This window comes from Palaemon carinicauda, chromosome 10 (assembly GCF_036898095.1).
Source record: "Palaemon carinicauda isolate YSFRI2023 chromosome 10, ASM3689809v2, whole genome shotgun sequence".
Classification (NCBI taxonomy): Eukaryota; Metazoa; Arthropoda; class Malacostraca; order Decapoda; family Palaemonidae; genus Palaemon; species Palaemon carinicauda.
This window is the reverse complement of record NC_090734.1, coordinates 113,567,695-113,584,649: the sequence shown is the minus strand read 5'-3', so window position 1 is coordinate 113,584,649 and position 16,955 is coordinate 113,567,695. Positions and strand designations below refer to the sequence as shown.

The following is a 16,955-nucleotide window of genomic DNA, read 5'->3' as shown; positions in this document are numbered from 1 at the left end:
GACACGTGGTTGAAGAGAAACATAAGCTGCCCCTACACGGCAACACCGAGGATAAGGGGAGGAAAAACGATTTCTTGTAAAAAGTTTTCCTTTCAGCTATCAATTCCTTGAAGAAAATCAAGGAATACAGTTCCATAACGCACACAACGCACGACACAAGCACTAAGGAAATGAATTAAACACCGGGTAAGGACACGGTTGAAAAGTGAACGCACAGGAACACTTGGGAGGTACACTGCGAAAAAACACAAGTCCGTACACTGGGAACACGTGGGATCACAACGCGCCAAAGGATCGAGAGTTTAACCGAGAGAGTGAGATGATTCGCATCTCACGACCAAGGACTTAATGAGATCCTGACCCGGGAAAAGCAGTGACCTGCCCTAATCCGGGCCGCAGGAATTATCCTGGCGGCGGGGGTAGGAACTATCGGGAGCGAGATGGGGGGGGGGGGGTAGCACGGGAAATCTTGGTCGAGATTGAGAGAGGTCCAAGGACCCTCCGAAGAGGTAATTCGAGGTAAAGTATTCGTGTCGGAACAAATATATATATATATATATATATATATATATATATATATATATATATATATATATATATATATATATATATATATATATATATATATATATATATATATATATATATATATATATATATATATATATATATACAGAGAGAGAGAGAGAGAGAGAGAGAATGATAATAATAATAATAATAATAATAATAATAATAATAATAATAATAATAATAATAATAATAATAATTTCACCGAGAATTTTTCTCATAATCTCATATCTCTGCCTCCAGAATCACCCTTAATCCTATGTGCTAGCTCCCTAATCTATTATTAATCCTTAATTTCTAAAGCTAGCATACTTCCAAGTTGATTAGCCCCCCAGGTAACTGTGGTTATCTCACCTGTGTGTTCGAAAGTGAAGGAATCGAAGGTAATGAAGGATCCTTTGCCGTAACCGTTGGCGTCACCCAGGGTCGAAATCATCACCTTTCCGTTGGGGAGACAATGGGTCGTGTGAGGGTGGCTTACGCCGTTCGACTTCAGCACTTCCGGTTCGAGGATCTACAGGGAGAAGGTCGGGTAGTTAATTTATATTGAATATCTCTATTGGTTTTAAAAATGTTTTGTTTACATTTGGGCTTAAGTTCGAATGTAGGTAATTTCAGGGCTTTTTAGTAGTCAAATTAGGTATAATAAATTAAAGAATTTATAACAAGGTGAAAATTGGTGAATGACTTCTTTAGAAACTTAGAAAACATATCAAAAGTCCCCATCAATCCACTCTTCATCCGCCATCTTGAAAAATGTGTCGTCAAATTAAAGTTTTCGCTATTTCCGTGAAAATGGTTGGTCTGACGAAATCACCTGTAAATTCATAAGGGAAAAAATAAATTTTCTACACATGCTCTATGCATATTTCCATTATGAATGATCACTTTAATTATATTAAAAAATGTTTACCCTTATTCAATTATTTGCGGATCCTGACATGATTTATTTACTTTTTTTTCAGGCTTATCACTCGTTTTGTCCCTTTTTTCTCTTTTTACAAATTTGGGTATATTATAATAAGCCTAACTAATATTCTTTTCAGGATAAAGCTTAATAATGAAGGGAATCAGAACAAAATAAATTTTGCCCAATTTATGAAGACAGCTTTGTAGAAATTGAAACTCTTTGTTAAGAAAGGCTTTCATCACTTGTCGAAAATTCACTTTTCTTTAATTATGGCAGACGAATCTCAGGGTGGATTGATCATAGATATCTGTTTGGATTGATGAGGACTTTTAATATGTTATTTCTAAGTATCTAATTATGTCATTCGCCAATTTTTAGCTTATTATAATATTGTTTTTTTTATTTATTTTACTTAATATGCTTGACTGGACTATTTACATGATCATGAATAGACTTAAAAAAAAAAAAAAAAAAAAAAAAAAAAAAAAAGGCCTTTCTGTAGGATACTCATTTTCTTATAGTTCTAGAATCCACATGGAAACTTTTTATTCCCCTTTTAAAAATATCTATTCGGTTTCTCTTTAAAAAATAAAAAAACTGCTGCGCCTTACAAAATAAAATCTTAGGCGTACGCCATTTTTTTTATAAAAAGTAATTTTCAACTTCAGCCTCAAACACGTAAAAGAAATATTTTAAACCAAAGACAAAGGTTTTCTTTGAGTTCTTTATTACCCATAAATCAAAAATATATCCAAAAATAACAAATACCTCTCAAGTAGGATTACAAAAAAAAAAAAAAAAAAAAAAAAAAAAAAAAAAAAAAAAAAAAAACACGCTATTTTGAGAATCTGTTTACTATAATTTTAGATCTGTGCGATCTACAAATGAAACTTAAAGTTAGTGTATAGATTATTTCAAAAATATATAGCGGGATTTCCATGGTTTGCAATAGAAGTCTTGCTGTACAAAGATATATATATATATATATATATATATATATATATATATATATATATATATATATATATATATATATATATATATATATATATATATATATATATACTGCGTATATATAAACTATATATATATATATATATATATATATATATATACATATATATATATATATATATATATATATATATATATATATATATATATATATATATATATATATATATATATATATATATATATATATATATATCTTTTAAACAGGAACTGCTTAAAAATAAGAGTAACGACGACAGCAGTGGCCAGTTCTTGGATGGGTGACCAAAGGTAAATGTCATCATAACGAGAGCCGTTTTAAAATGATGATTGAGGTGGATTTCTTTTGAACAATAATGCCTGCTCGGAAGGGTGACCCCAAAGAAGATGAACTTCCCTGGTAATCTGACAAGTGATGGACATGGGCTTCTTGATCGTATCAAAGACTGGTGTTTTATAAAAAATCCCAACAGGCTTTTGGAGTCTGATGTGAGCAACAAAGGAGTTAATATATAAATATGCAACTTTAGTTTTCCTCATTTCATATAAAGCCTCAATTACACAAATAAGAATAAATGTGATTGCTTACGAAAACACCTTTTTTCTTAACGTATGATAAAGTCATCTTACGCAACGGGGTACACAGCCAGTTGATAATTATTTTAAAGTTAACCCAACAACAACAAAAGAGAATTATCAAAATAACGATAAAGAATTTATAGGAGGAACTGGACCGGCTTTATTCACTTCTCGGGCCACGACTGGTCACGTGTGAATGCATAACTAAATATATTAGTGAACAAAGGTTATCAATGGTCACGACAGGTCTACGTGTAGAACAAAATGAACCAAAATATTAATTACTAATCATGTTTATAGAGTTACTAGTGTACGCAACCCGTCAAAAATGATAGTATATACATATTCACATGTATATATGTGTATATAAATACATATATACATATATATATATATATATATATATATATATATATATATATATATATATATATAGCCAGGTACTTGCTCTTTATTATATAGGATAGATAACAGAAATATGTATATCTAATGAACGAATTTATGATAGCAAATTAATATTGTATAAGTCACAAATTAAATATATATATATATATATATATATATATATAGAGAGAGAGAGAGAGAGAGAGAGAGAGAGAGAGAGAGAGAGAGAGAGAGAGAGAGAGAGAGAGAGAGAGAGAGAGAGAGAGAGAGAGAGAGAGAAATATATCACACTGAAAGACAAATGAGGACTCGCCTCCTTTTATCATTGTTATTACAAGCTAAGCCTATTGGAAAACCAAGATGCTATAAGCCCAAGGGCTCCAGGAGGGTGAAATAGCCCAGTGTGGAAAGGAAACAACGAAACAAAAAACTACAAGAGAAGTAATAAACAGTCAAAATAAAATATATTAAAAACAGCAACAACATTAAATTGGATCTTTCATATATAAACTCTAAAAACTTAAAAAAACAGGAGAGAAAGAAATAAGATAGAACAGCATACCCAAGTGTACCCTCAAGCAAGAGAACTCTATTCCAAGACAGTGGAAGGCCATGGTACAGAGGCTATGGCACTACCCAAGACTAGAGAACAGTTGTTTGATTTTGGAGTGTCCTTCTCCTAGAAAAGCTGCTTACCATAGCTAAAGAGTCTCTTCTACCCTTACCAAAAGGAAAGCAGCCACTGAACTATTACATTGCAGTAGTTAACCCCCTGAGCTACCCTTACCAAGAGGAAAGCAGCGACTCAACTATTACACCCCCTGAGCTACCCTTACCAAGAGGAAAGCAGCGACTCAACTATTACATTGCAGTAGTTAACCCCCTGAGCTACCCTTACCAAGAGGAAAGCAGCGACTCAACCATTACATTGCAGTAGTTAACCCCCTGAGCTACCCTTACCAAGAGGAAAGCAGCGACTCAACCATTACATTGCAGTAGTTAACCCCCTGAGCTACCCTTACCAAGAGGAAAGCAGCGACTCAACTATTACACCCCCTGAGCTACCCTTACCAAGAGGAAAGCAGCGACTCAACTATTACATTGCAGTAGTTAACCCCCTGAGCTACCCTTACCAAGAGGAAAGCAGCGACTCAACCATTACATTGCAGTAGTTAACCCCCTGAGCTACCCTTACCAAGAGGAAAGCAGCGACTCAACTATTACACCCCCTGAGCTACCCTTACCAAGAGGAAAGCAGCGACTCAACTATTACATTGCAGTAGTTAACCCCCTGAGCTACCCTTACCAAGAGGAAAGCAGCGACTTAACCATTACATTGCAGTAGTTAACCCCTGAGCTACCCTTACCAAGAGGAAAGCAGCGACTCAACCATTACATTGCAGTAGTTAACCCCCTGAGCTACCCTTACCAAGAGGAAAGCAGCGACTCAACCATTACATTGCAGTAGTTAACCCCCCTGAGCTACCCTTACCAAGAGGAAATCAGCGACTCAACCATTACATTGCAGTAGTTAACCCCCTGAGCTACCCTTACCAAGAGGAAAGCAGCGACTCAACTATTACACCCCCTGAGCTACCCTTACCAAGAGGAAAGCAGCGACTCAACTATTACATTGCAGTAGTTAACCCCCTGAGCTACCTTTACCAAGAGGAAAGCAGCGACTCAACTATTACACCCCCTGAGCTACCCTTACCAAGAGGAAAGCAGCGACTTAACTATTACACCCCCTGAGCTACCCTTACCAAGAGGAAAGCAGCGACTCAACTATTACACCCCCTGAGCTACCCTTACCAAGAGGAAAGCAGCGACTCAACCATTACATTGCAGTAGTTAACCCCCTGAGCTACCCTTACCAAGAGGAAAGCAGCGACTCAACTATTACACCCCCTGACCTACCCTTACCAAGAGGAAAGCAGCGACTCAACTATTACACCCCCTGAGCTACCCTTACCAAGAGGAAAGCAGCGACTCAACTATTACACCCCCTGAGCTACCCTTACCAAGAGGAAAGCAGCGACTCAACCATTACATTGTAGTTAACCCCCTGAGCTACCCTTACCAAGAGGAAAGCAGCGACTCAACTATTCTATTGGTCACACGAACCAGTTCCTTTTATTTCATAAAATTTTGACCTACTTTTTACCCTTCCATTATCACAGCTTTCATGTGACCTTTCTCACCCAATTATATTAAACACACAAATAAACGAACATACAAACCTTGTGGATCTTGGGGCATTTTTCTTCTGAGATATCGATGACGTAGATTCTGGAGGATCCCAGGGCGGGCATCACCAGCCTGTTGCGAACTTTTGAAGGGTCGTCGTAGCAGGAGGAACAGGTGTTCCAGCCTGTGTGATGGATCTCGTCGTCCAAGTAGGGCAGCTCTAGACGGTGGATCACCTGTAGGTATGTGGATATGCTTAGAATGGTGCCTAGACTGGTCGAGTAATGTAAAAGTATCTTAGGGATATTTAATTTTTACCTCAGCACTGCTATGCAACGCATCTAGTGGGAGCAGCATTACTATTATTAAAATCATTACCTTTGAATCTATAAACCTTAGCTTGAATATTATTATACTGGTGTAAGGCTTATAATACAACAAGGAAAGCAATCCAATGAGAGAGAGAGAGAGAGAGAGAGAGAGAGAGAGAGAGAGAGAGAGAGAGAGAGAGAGAGAGAGAGAGAGAATAATATATTGACGCAAAGGACCTCAGATTTCACCGAACGTCTCTATCTTGAGATTTTAATTCAATACCTCTCCATTCATCATCTCCTACCTCACGTTTCATAGTCCTAAGCATATACCCATCAAAAAGAGAGATGAATCTGTTATAACAATAGAAGATGAAGAAAGGCAACGTTGGATGCAACACTTTAGTGATGTCATGAATAGAAGAAGTGGGGGGAATAATTTAATTGATATACCTGAAGCTGAGCATAAGAGTACATATTTTATTCATGTGTTTCATTAGTGTATTTAAGAGATGTATAGCCATCTTGTAAGGTGTAAGGTGAGTTCCACTCATGTAGGTTTACGTAATGTATACAAATTACATAAGACTTTCATCATTCATTCAATTTTTTTCATCCAATTCAGTAAACAGTGCGTAAATTTACATTATTTCTAAGAATTAACTTTTATTTCATGTAGTTTTGTTACAAAGTCTTATGTAAACTCATTTAGGTATGCAGTACGACCCACAAGAGGTATGAGCACGAGGAATTACGTAATTTTTTCTTCCACGTGTTTAGAAAGCGCATGAAAATTTTCGAATTAGATTACTCTTTATCTATTGTCACGAGAGGGAGGTAGGTGGAGAGTTGCTTCGCAAGCAAGGTTAGTACCCCTCCTTCAAATTACTACGCTGACAACCTTACGCCGCTAGACCCTGCGCACCTACGCTTCCAGTAGGCAGAACTGGAAGGTTCTGGAATAATTAAGTCAATATATATAGCCCCAGGAATGCATAAGCAGCAGAAGGGACCTAGCCTATTCCTTTGAAAGTGCCAGCGTCTGCCTGCCCTCTCCATTTTCCCGTGTGAGTCCTCTCAAACGTGAATAAGTGATTTTTATCCTATGCATATCATGTATAGTGTTGTTCAAACGTTGGTGAAATTATTGGATTTTAATTCAAGTGTAGTGTTTACTAGTACATTTTAACATAATTTTTTTTTACTGGCTTTGTGAGATTTAGGTTAAACAGTGAAGTACATTAAAATTTTTGCTTAATCATTCTGTATTCTTGTGTGAACTAAAAGACATAAGTGTAAAGGTTTCATATATGTGAATTTCATCATTATTTAATCACTAGTGTTAAGCTTTGACTTTTGTCATTAATTGTCAAAATTAAATATTTTTCATAAATTAATTTCCAGTGAAACCAGTGATTGTATATATTTTTAATTTTTATGGAGTATCTTTTTTTTTTGTCTTCGTCTAATGTTTAGTTCAGGTTTAATATTTCGATTGATTTATTTTTAAGTGACAATTCTTGTGAATTATTGGTAACGTTTTATAGAATATATTTATTTTTGTAAAGTGTGTATCAGTTCAATGACCAATGTTTTTTCCTCAGAGCTTTGCTCATATTCCACGACTAAGAACCAAAGTAAGAGGTTGGTTTAGAATAGTTCACATAAGTTACTAAGTAGGCCTAATCACCTAGTTTTGTTTTGAGTAACGTAAGAGACCTTTGGATATTCAGTGTTCATATATATTGCCGTCTGGGAGTTGCCTAATATTCTCAGAGCTTGTGTATTTTTTCAAGTATAACAGATTTATGTAAAAATAAGCAGGTGAGTTTGGAGCTCGGGAGTTTACGTAATTCCCCAGCCGTAATATACGTATATATATATATATATATATATATATATATATATATATATATATATATATATATATATATATATATATATATATATATATATATATATATATATATATATATATATATGTGTGTGTGTGTGTGTGTGTGTGTGTGTATGTGTGTGTCTGTGTGTGTGTAACATTTAAACAATGCAAAAATATGTCCATATACTCAATGAAAAAGCAGTTGCACCAAGTTTGACCTTCTAGTTCCACCGATTCAACTATTTGATAGGAAAGATTGTCCTACAAACTGGTTGCAGCCAGAATAAAAGTCATTGAATACTGCTTGGAATTGACTTTTATTAAAGAAGCGACAAAATGGTTTAAATGAACTATATAGCCTACCAGAATCACTTGACGGATGGAATCGTTCAGGAAGATTTTAATGCAACGAGTAAAATCAAGAGTTATGAAAAATATGATAAAAGTAGCCTACGAAGATCTAACTGAAGGACGGTGACTGATACTGATATACAGACCAATATTAAAAGTTGTGCCATTTAACGAATAAGCTTATATATCAAGCTAATCTCGGGTAACTTTTCAGACAGCTGGACAAGTCCAACATTACCTTGGAGTAAGTGGGCGACTTTGGGTCGACATCAACAGTGGCCAGGTAATCTGGCTTCCCGGTGCCGGTCCTGATGCAAGGGAGCCACACCAGCTTCTCCCTTGGGCCATCCTTCATGGCCGCCAGGGGACTCGAGTAGCCAGGTCCTATGGATAGAAGAAAAAGAACAAGAAAGATATAAGATTAAATTAAATAGGATTTTGCGCATTTAGAAATGTTAGGGGTTACGGAAATAGATGGATGTATTTGGTTATAATAGTATTTAAATAAATTAATTGCATTTGTAAAATAATAAGTAAAAGATAAAATAACTAGAAAATATATTATTTTCTCTAATAATCAAATAAAATCGGTCAAATAAATTAATATAAGATATTTGAAAGTTCAAAACGTGGAGTAAAACAACTGAATAAATCGCATAAAATAAAATTTGTTAACTAATTAATCAAACGAATTCATGAATAGATAGATAAATATTACAAAAAAAAAAAAAACTTTAAATAGAAACCAAGTGACATTGAGAGTAATTTACTAACAACAATATATCAGTAATAAAAGTTATAGTTAACCAGTCAATTATGAGAGAGAGAGAGAGAGAGAGAGAGAGAGAGAGAGAGAGAGAGAGAGAGAGAGAGAGAGAGAGAGAGTTATCTCTCTTCTTATCTCCTTTGATAATTAAAACGATAAGGAAGTTTTCAACACAACTGGAATACGGAATTTTATTTATTTTGAATCATCACTTATACAAATGGCATTAAAACATTTATATTTCGGTAGAGATTGTGACGCAGTTCCAGTAGGCCCTGCTGCTTCCTTTGGTGCCTTAGATGACCGCGGAGGTAGCAGCAGTAGGGGATTCAGCATTACGAAGCTTCATCTGTGGTGGATAACGGGGGAGGGTGGGCTGTGGCACCCTAGCAGTACCAGCTGAACTCGGTTGAGTCCCTTGTTAGGCTGGGAGGAACGTAGAGAGTAGAGGTCCCCTTTTTGTTTTTGTTTCTTTTGTTGATGTTGGCTACCCCCCCCCCCCAATTGGGGGAGGTGCCTTGGTATGTGTGTGTGTGTGTGTGTGTGTGTGTGTGTGTGTGTAGAGATAATTCTGTTCAGGCAATCGTACGGCAAATTGCATCACAAACAATTGTTATATGTATCAAATGATACTTGGGATAGTATAAAAAGTAGACAAAGACAGAAATTGATTGTTGAAAGTGAAGTCAAAAGAAAAGCCAGGAATGACAGGAGAGAATATTTACACAGGAAAGCAGATGAGGCTGACAAAGCTATGAATTTGGGGAGTGGCTATGTTGAAAGAATTGCTCATAGAATCATTAATGAAATCTCTACAGGGGCATAGAAGAAGAAGCATATACCTATAAAAAAGAGATGGATCTGTTATAAAAACAGAAGACAAAGAAAGGCAACGTTGGATGAGGTTATGAATAGGAGATACGAATGGAATAATTTGACTGATATACCTAAAGCTGAGGAAGACCTTAATGTGCCCATGAATGAATTCAGAGTGTTTGAAGTTGAAGCTATCATTATAATACTCAAGAGATGGAAAGCCCCTGGATACTATGGATTAACTGCCGAGATGATATTGGCCGAAAATGAAGTGACTCCCAGAATACTTACAAGATTATTCTGCAGAATGTGGTGTGAAAAGGCAAAACCAGATGAATGGAAGCTAGGAGTGTTGGTGAAAATGGCAAAAAAAGGGGGCCTGACTGATTGCAATAATTACAGAGTCATAACACTTACGTCATTTGCCATGAAAATATAAAGTATGCTTATTCTTAAGACTGGAGAGAAAGATTGATGAAAAGCTGAGAGATGAACAAGCAGGATTTAAAAAAAGGTAGAAGTTAACTAACCAAATCTTCATTTTAAGATATGTGGTACAGCAATGTGTAGAATATAGGAATCAACTTTTGATAGACTATGAAAAAGCCTTTGATAGTGTGCACCGGCCAATTTTGTGGAGAAACCTGCGTCACTATGGAGTTCCTCTTAAATATGTAAATTTCATCAAGTCTGTCCACGAGAATAGCAAGCGCACAAGTTAATGTTAGTGGAGTCATATGAGATGAATTTACAGTGAACAGCAGAGTACTCCAAGGGAATGTGATGTCACCTATGTTGTTTATCCTCCTCATGGATTTTATAATGCACAGCAAAGTTGGGATGGTGGAGAAGGATTGGACTGGATTGGTAATAAAAAATTAGCTGACCTAGAGTATGCTGATGACGCTGTCCTTATTAGCAGAACACTAAAGTATTTGCCATGCATGCTTACCAGAATGCATGAAATATCACATGAGATTGGGCTCAAGATAGATAGAAGAAAGACAGAGATGATGAAAACGGAATATGCAATGGAAGATGAAATATCATTGGAAGAAGAAAGGATAAATGGGGTGGAATAATTTAATACAGAATATTTAGAATTGGAGCTTAGTGAAAGATTGAAAAAAGCAAATCAGACAATGACTAGGTTAAGTAAAATCTAGAAATCAAAACGCCTGAAATTGCATATAAAAATCAGGCTACATATCAGTTTGGTGACATCGGTGTTACTCTATGGACATGAGATGTGGTATGATAGTGTAAATGTCTCAAATAGATTTAGTAGATTTGAGAACAAAGTCCTCAGAAGGATATTGGGAGTTAAATGACAGGACAGTATTAGGAATGAAACAATAAGAGAGATTACTCGAGCGCCATATGTGGATGAGATCATGATGAGGGGTAGATGGAGATGGTTTGGGCATGCTCTTCGCACTACCCAAGAGAGATTAGTTCACCAAACGTTCAGTTGTGGTCCACAAGACACTAAAAGAGTTGGTAGACCGAAGCCTAAATGGCTGAGGACTATGAAGCGCGAAGTATGAGATGATGAATGGGAAAGTATTGAATCAAAAGCTCAAGATAAAGACTGGTGAAATCTAACCCAGACCCCTTTTCGTCAATACCCGTCTGACGAGATGATGATGATGTCACATCTAAGTGCGTTTATATGCATTGACAATACCAGTAATAATATAAATAAGTATAAAGCACTCCCCTATATCATAAACTACAAGTGTCTGGCTGTGTATATATATATATATATATATATATATATATATATATATATATATATATATATATATATATATATATATATATAATTTATATATATATATATATATATATATATATATATATATATATATATATATATATATATATATATATATATATATACAAACGAGTATATGACCAGGGATTTGGTCTTTATTATGAAGGAGATATATTATTTTCCAGTCACGCTGAGCGGCCTTGTCAGGCGTATAACTACTCGGTCTTTCCCAGACTTGGCTAGGGAGAGAAAGGACAGTCATATCCTGGTGAGTTAGTAAAGGGGGTGGTTGTAGGAAGGGTTGCATTTCTGTGTGCGCGTGTGCGTGCATATCTATCTAGACCTTTAGCCGTCTTTTTTGACGGGTTGCGTACAGTTATAATATCATATACCTCTCTCTCTCTCTCTCTCTCTCTCTCTCTCTCTCTCTCTCTCTCTCTCTTCTCTCATTCTTCAAAAAAAAAAAAAATTCTAGATTTTTTATATCGCCATTCAGTACCTTTAACCGTAACCTTGCCAATGAAATGGAAATAAACCAAACACTAATCCTGTGGATAAATTCTTAATCTCTAATTAACAAATACCTAATTAAGGATTCATGGTGATAATAATAATGAAGATGATGAAGATTACACCCCTGTCATATGAAGCACATACCGTAAACTCTCGCTGGCATAATGCCAGCTTAATCTTCCGTAGTTCCCAAGATGCTTACGTGACCTACATGATAACAAAGTCATTGTACTCTTATAGCTAACCATGACTTTGCTAAAAGCTCTGAACGTATTATATAATATACATATATATATATATATATATATATATATATATATATATATATATATATATATATATATATATATACTGTATACATACATATATATATATATATATATATATATATATATATATATATATATATATATATATATATATATTTACATAAATAAAAACACACACACACATATATATATATATATATATATATATATATATATATATATATATATACATATATATGTATATATATATGTATATATATATATATATAATATATATATATATATATATATATATATATATATATATATATATATATATATATATATATATATATATATATATAGAGAGAGAGAGAGAGAGAGAGAGAGAGAGAGAGAGAGAGAGAGAGAGAGAGAGAGAGAGAGGAGAGAGAGAGAGAGAGAGGGGTGTCATTGGGAAGTATAGCGTACCAGGTGAAAATGAGAGTGGTGAGAGACTGGTATATATGTGTGTTGAGCAAGAGATGGTGATAAATTTTAGCTTTTTCAAAATGAAACATAAAAACAAGTATACATGGGTAAGAATGGTAGAAAGGGCATTAATGGATTATGTTTTGATAACTAAAAGAATGTTTTTAAGATTGAAAGACCTGCATGTGTTTAGGGGTATGGCTAACGGTATGTCTGATCATTTTTTTGGTGGAAGGAAAATTAGATGTAGCAAAAGAGTGGGGGAATAGAGTAGGGGGATGTGAAAGGGAGCTAGTGAGGGTTGAAGAGCTAATAAAACCGGAGGTAAAAATGGAATATCAAGAAAGTTAAAAATGGCATATGACGAAGTGAAAGTAAGAGAAACTGGTAATCTAGATGAGTGGAAGCTAGTAAAAGAAAATTTTGTTGGGATTGCTAGTGATGTGTGTGGCAAGAAGTTTGTTGGAGGCAGCATGGGGAAGGGCAGTGAATGGTGGAATGGAGTGAAGATAAAAGTGGAAGAGAAAAAGAGGGCATTTGAAGAATGGCTGCAGAGTAATAGTGTAGCGAAGTATGAAAGATATAGAGAGAAAAATGTGGAAGTAAAGTGCAAGGTAACTGAGGCAAAGAGGGCGGCTGACCTGAGGTGGGGTCAGGGACTGGGTCAGTCATATGAAGAGAATAAGAAGAAGTTTTGGAAAGAAGTGAAGAGAGTAAGGAAGGCCGGTGCAAGAATTGAAGAGACAGTGAAAGATGGAAATGGAAGGTTGTTAAAAGGAGAGGAGGCAAGGAAAAGGTGGGCGGAATATTTTGAGAGTTTGCTGAATGTTGAGGATAATAGGGAGGCAGATATAATTACTGTTCCATGTGTTGAGGTGCCAGTGATGGGAGATGAGAATGAGAGAGAGATTACAATAGAGGAAGTGAGGAGAGCACTAGATGAAACGAGAGTAGGAAAAGCATCTGGTATGGATGGTGTGAAAGCTGAGATGTTGAAGGAAGGGGGTGTGACTGTACTTGAATGGTTGGTGAGATTGTTTAATATGTGTTTTGTGTTGTCAATGGTACCAGTAGATTGGGTTTGTGCATGTATTGTACCACTATATAAGGGTAAGGGAGATGTGCATGAGTGTTGTAATTCAAGAGGTATTAGTTTGTTGAGTGTAGTTGGAAAAGTGTATGGTAGAGTACTGATTAACAGGATTAAGGATAAAACAGAGAATGCAATCTTGGAAGTACAGGGTGGTTTTAGAAGAGGTAGGGGTTGTATGAATCAGATTTTTACAGTTAGGCAGATATGCGAGAAATATTTAGCAAAAGGTAAGGAGGTGTATGTTGCGTTTATGGATCTGGAGAAAGCATATGATGGAGTTGATAGGGAAGCAATGTGGAATGTGATGAGGTTATATGGAGTTGGTGGAAGGTTGTTGCAAGCAGTGAAAAGTTTCTACAAGGGTAGTAAAGCATGTGTTAGAATAGAAAATGAAGTGAGCGATTGGTTTCCGGTGAGAGTGGGGCTGAGACAGGGATGTGTGATGTCGCCGTGGTTGTTTAACTTGTATGTTGATGGAGTGGTGAGAGAGGTGAATGCTCGAGTGCTTGGACGAGGATTAAAACTGGTAGACGAGAATGATCATGAATGGGAGGTAAATCAGTTGTTGTTTGCGGATGATACTGTACTGGTTGCTGACGCGGAAGAGAAGCTTGGCCAATTAGTGACAGAATTTGGAAGGGTATGTGAGAGAAGGAAGTTGAAAATAAGTTAATGTGGGTAAGAGTAAGGTTATGAAATGTACGAGAAAAGAAGGTGGTGCGAGGTTGAATGTCATGTTGAATGGAGAGTTACTTGAGGAGGTGGATCAGTTTAAGTACTTGGGGTCTGTTGTTGCAGCAAATGGTGGAGTGAAAGCAGATGTACGTCAGAGAGTGAATGAAGGATGCTGGACAACCCATGTGTCACACGAGCGTACATAGTAACGACATTTCTCTGTTTTGTATATATTAGCCTTTGTATCTTCACTCTCACCTCGCACTGATAGCAACTTGTTTTAACCTGTCTGCATACTTCTTTGTTAACTGTTAACAGAACCGGTTGCCGGTTTGACAAGAAATAGCATGTCTATATTTTGTGACCTTCTTACCGGGACCTAGTGTGTATATATACTCGATGTGTCATAATAAAGTTACTCAGTTGCATTCATCTCACCTTTGAGTCACAACCTACTCTTGGCCAGTCACAGTGGTGGGTCACACCGGGGTCACCAATGTGACAGGCCAAGAGTAGGTTGTGACTCAAAGGCGAGATAAATGCAATTGAGTAACTTTATTACCTTACATCGAGTATATATGCACAATAGCTCCCGGTAAGGTCACAAAATACAGACATGCTATTGCTTGTCAATCTGGCAACCGGTTCTGTTAACAGTTAACAAAGAAGTATGCAGACAGGTTAAAACAAGTTGCTATCAGTGCTAGGGAAGAGCAAAGACACGAAGGATAATATATACAAAAAGAGAAATGTCGTTACTATGTACGCTCGTGTGACACGAACGTATTTTATATATATATATATATATATATATATATATATATATATATATATATATATATATATATATATATACATACATACAGTATATATATATATATATATATATATATATATATATATATATATATATATATATATATATATATACAGTATATATATATATATATATATATATATATATATATATATATATATATATATATATATATATATATATATATATATATATATATATATATATATATATATATACAAGAGTATATAGCCAGAGACTTGGTCTTGTATGAAGGGGATATATTTTTCCCGGTTATGCTGATCGGCATTATTTTCATTATTACTAGCTAAGCTACAACCCTAGTTGGAAAAGCAGGATACTATAAGCTCAAGGACCCCAATAGGGAAAAATAGCCCAGTGAGGAAAGGAAATAAGGAAATAATTAAATGATCTGAAAAGTAATGAATAATTAGAATAAAAGATTTTAAAACAGTAACAACATTAAAACAGATATTTCATATTTACGCTATCAATGAAGTTGTCATGAACAAAATATCTCACGGTAATTCAACTTATACTTCAGAATCATGTCTTCTATCACACAATAAAAGCAAGAGAAGTCACAACTAAGATGTTGATGCTATTTCCAAGAACTCTATATCTCTGTTTCACAGTTAGTGAAGAAGGAAATGAAAACCATTTAGGAAAACCCACACCAATCTTGAAAATTTCATTTTCTGTAAAATATCTCAATTTCAACTGTTGTAGAAGATCAATTCTCGTTGGATCGTGCATTTTTAATTTCGACACTGCATGAAAAACTTCATCCATATCAAGATCACAGTTTTCTTTAATAACAGAGCTAGTAACATCGACATAATGACCATAGCCTTTGGTAAAACAACAACTTTTGGAGTCTTTGTCAACAATGTCCAGTACATACAGTACTTGTTTAAAATCTTTTCTTTCAACGGGCAGGGTCCTAAGTTAACGTCGCTTTCCATGAACGAGCTCAGCGAATGGGAAAGATCAGAATATGACTTTTTTGAATGGTGAAATTCATTTTGAATATTCTTATGAAAATTATGAAGCAATTTGAGAAGAGACTTAACAATGGGCTTTCCGCACTCTGCGCAGATCTCTCACGTGTCAGTTGATCGAGTAGCTTCGCTTTCCCTTCTGCAGCACAGACATACTGGTAGCTCCTCCTTGATCTCATCCGAGATGTCTAAAGAAAGGGTGGAGCCGCTGCTTGGCTAGGAGATAATATCTCAGACGAGAATTTGGAATCCCAAAGTGGGTTGGTGATAACATGAACACCTGCCAAATGTAGTCCTTCTTACGCAACATTTCCAGGAGTTGCTGCCCTACCAAGGACTTTTCACAACCAGCCACATTTTCTAATAAAATCATCGTTGGTGGATGACAGTTTTTGAAGATCAATCAAGTGCAACAGAGAGACGTACGAGAATCCTCAACGTCGCGTATTAGGTCCTGCCTTGTGAAAGGCTGACAAGGAGGGCTCATCATGATAATATCCGGAGCAAAAGATTCCAGATTTTCTAATGACAAGTCCATAATATTATAGGCCTTTTGGGTCTTTGGAAAATTGTGTCGATACTCTTCAAGGGCCGTTGTGTTAATTTCGTAACTTCTA

At 35.7% G+C, this 16,955-nt stretch overlaps 1 protein-coding gene and 1 pseudogene across 1 annotated transcript in view; both read right to left on the bottom strand.

Moving 5' to 3' along the window:
* Positions 1–16,955, bottom strand: part of LOC137648675 (methanethiol oxidase) — a 41,792-nt gene that overhangs the window by 17,282 nt on the left and 7,555 nt on the right. The window contains exons 2-4 of the mRNA XM_068381686.1: positions 8,400–8,545; positions 5,674–5,856; positions 922–1,081 (exon numbers count right to left, since the gene is read on the bottom strand). Of these exons, the coding sequence (XP_068237787.1) occupies positions 922–1,081; positions 5,674–5,856; positions 8,400–8,545 (489 nt within the window). The remainder of the gene's footprint in view (positions 1–921; positions 1,082–5,673; positions 5,857–8,399; positions 8,546–16,955) is intronic.
* The window catches only part of LOC137648569 (tRNA (cytosine(38)-C(5))-methyltransferase-like), a 649-nt pseudogene continuing 94 nt past the window's right edge, over positions 16,401–16,955 (bottom strand).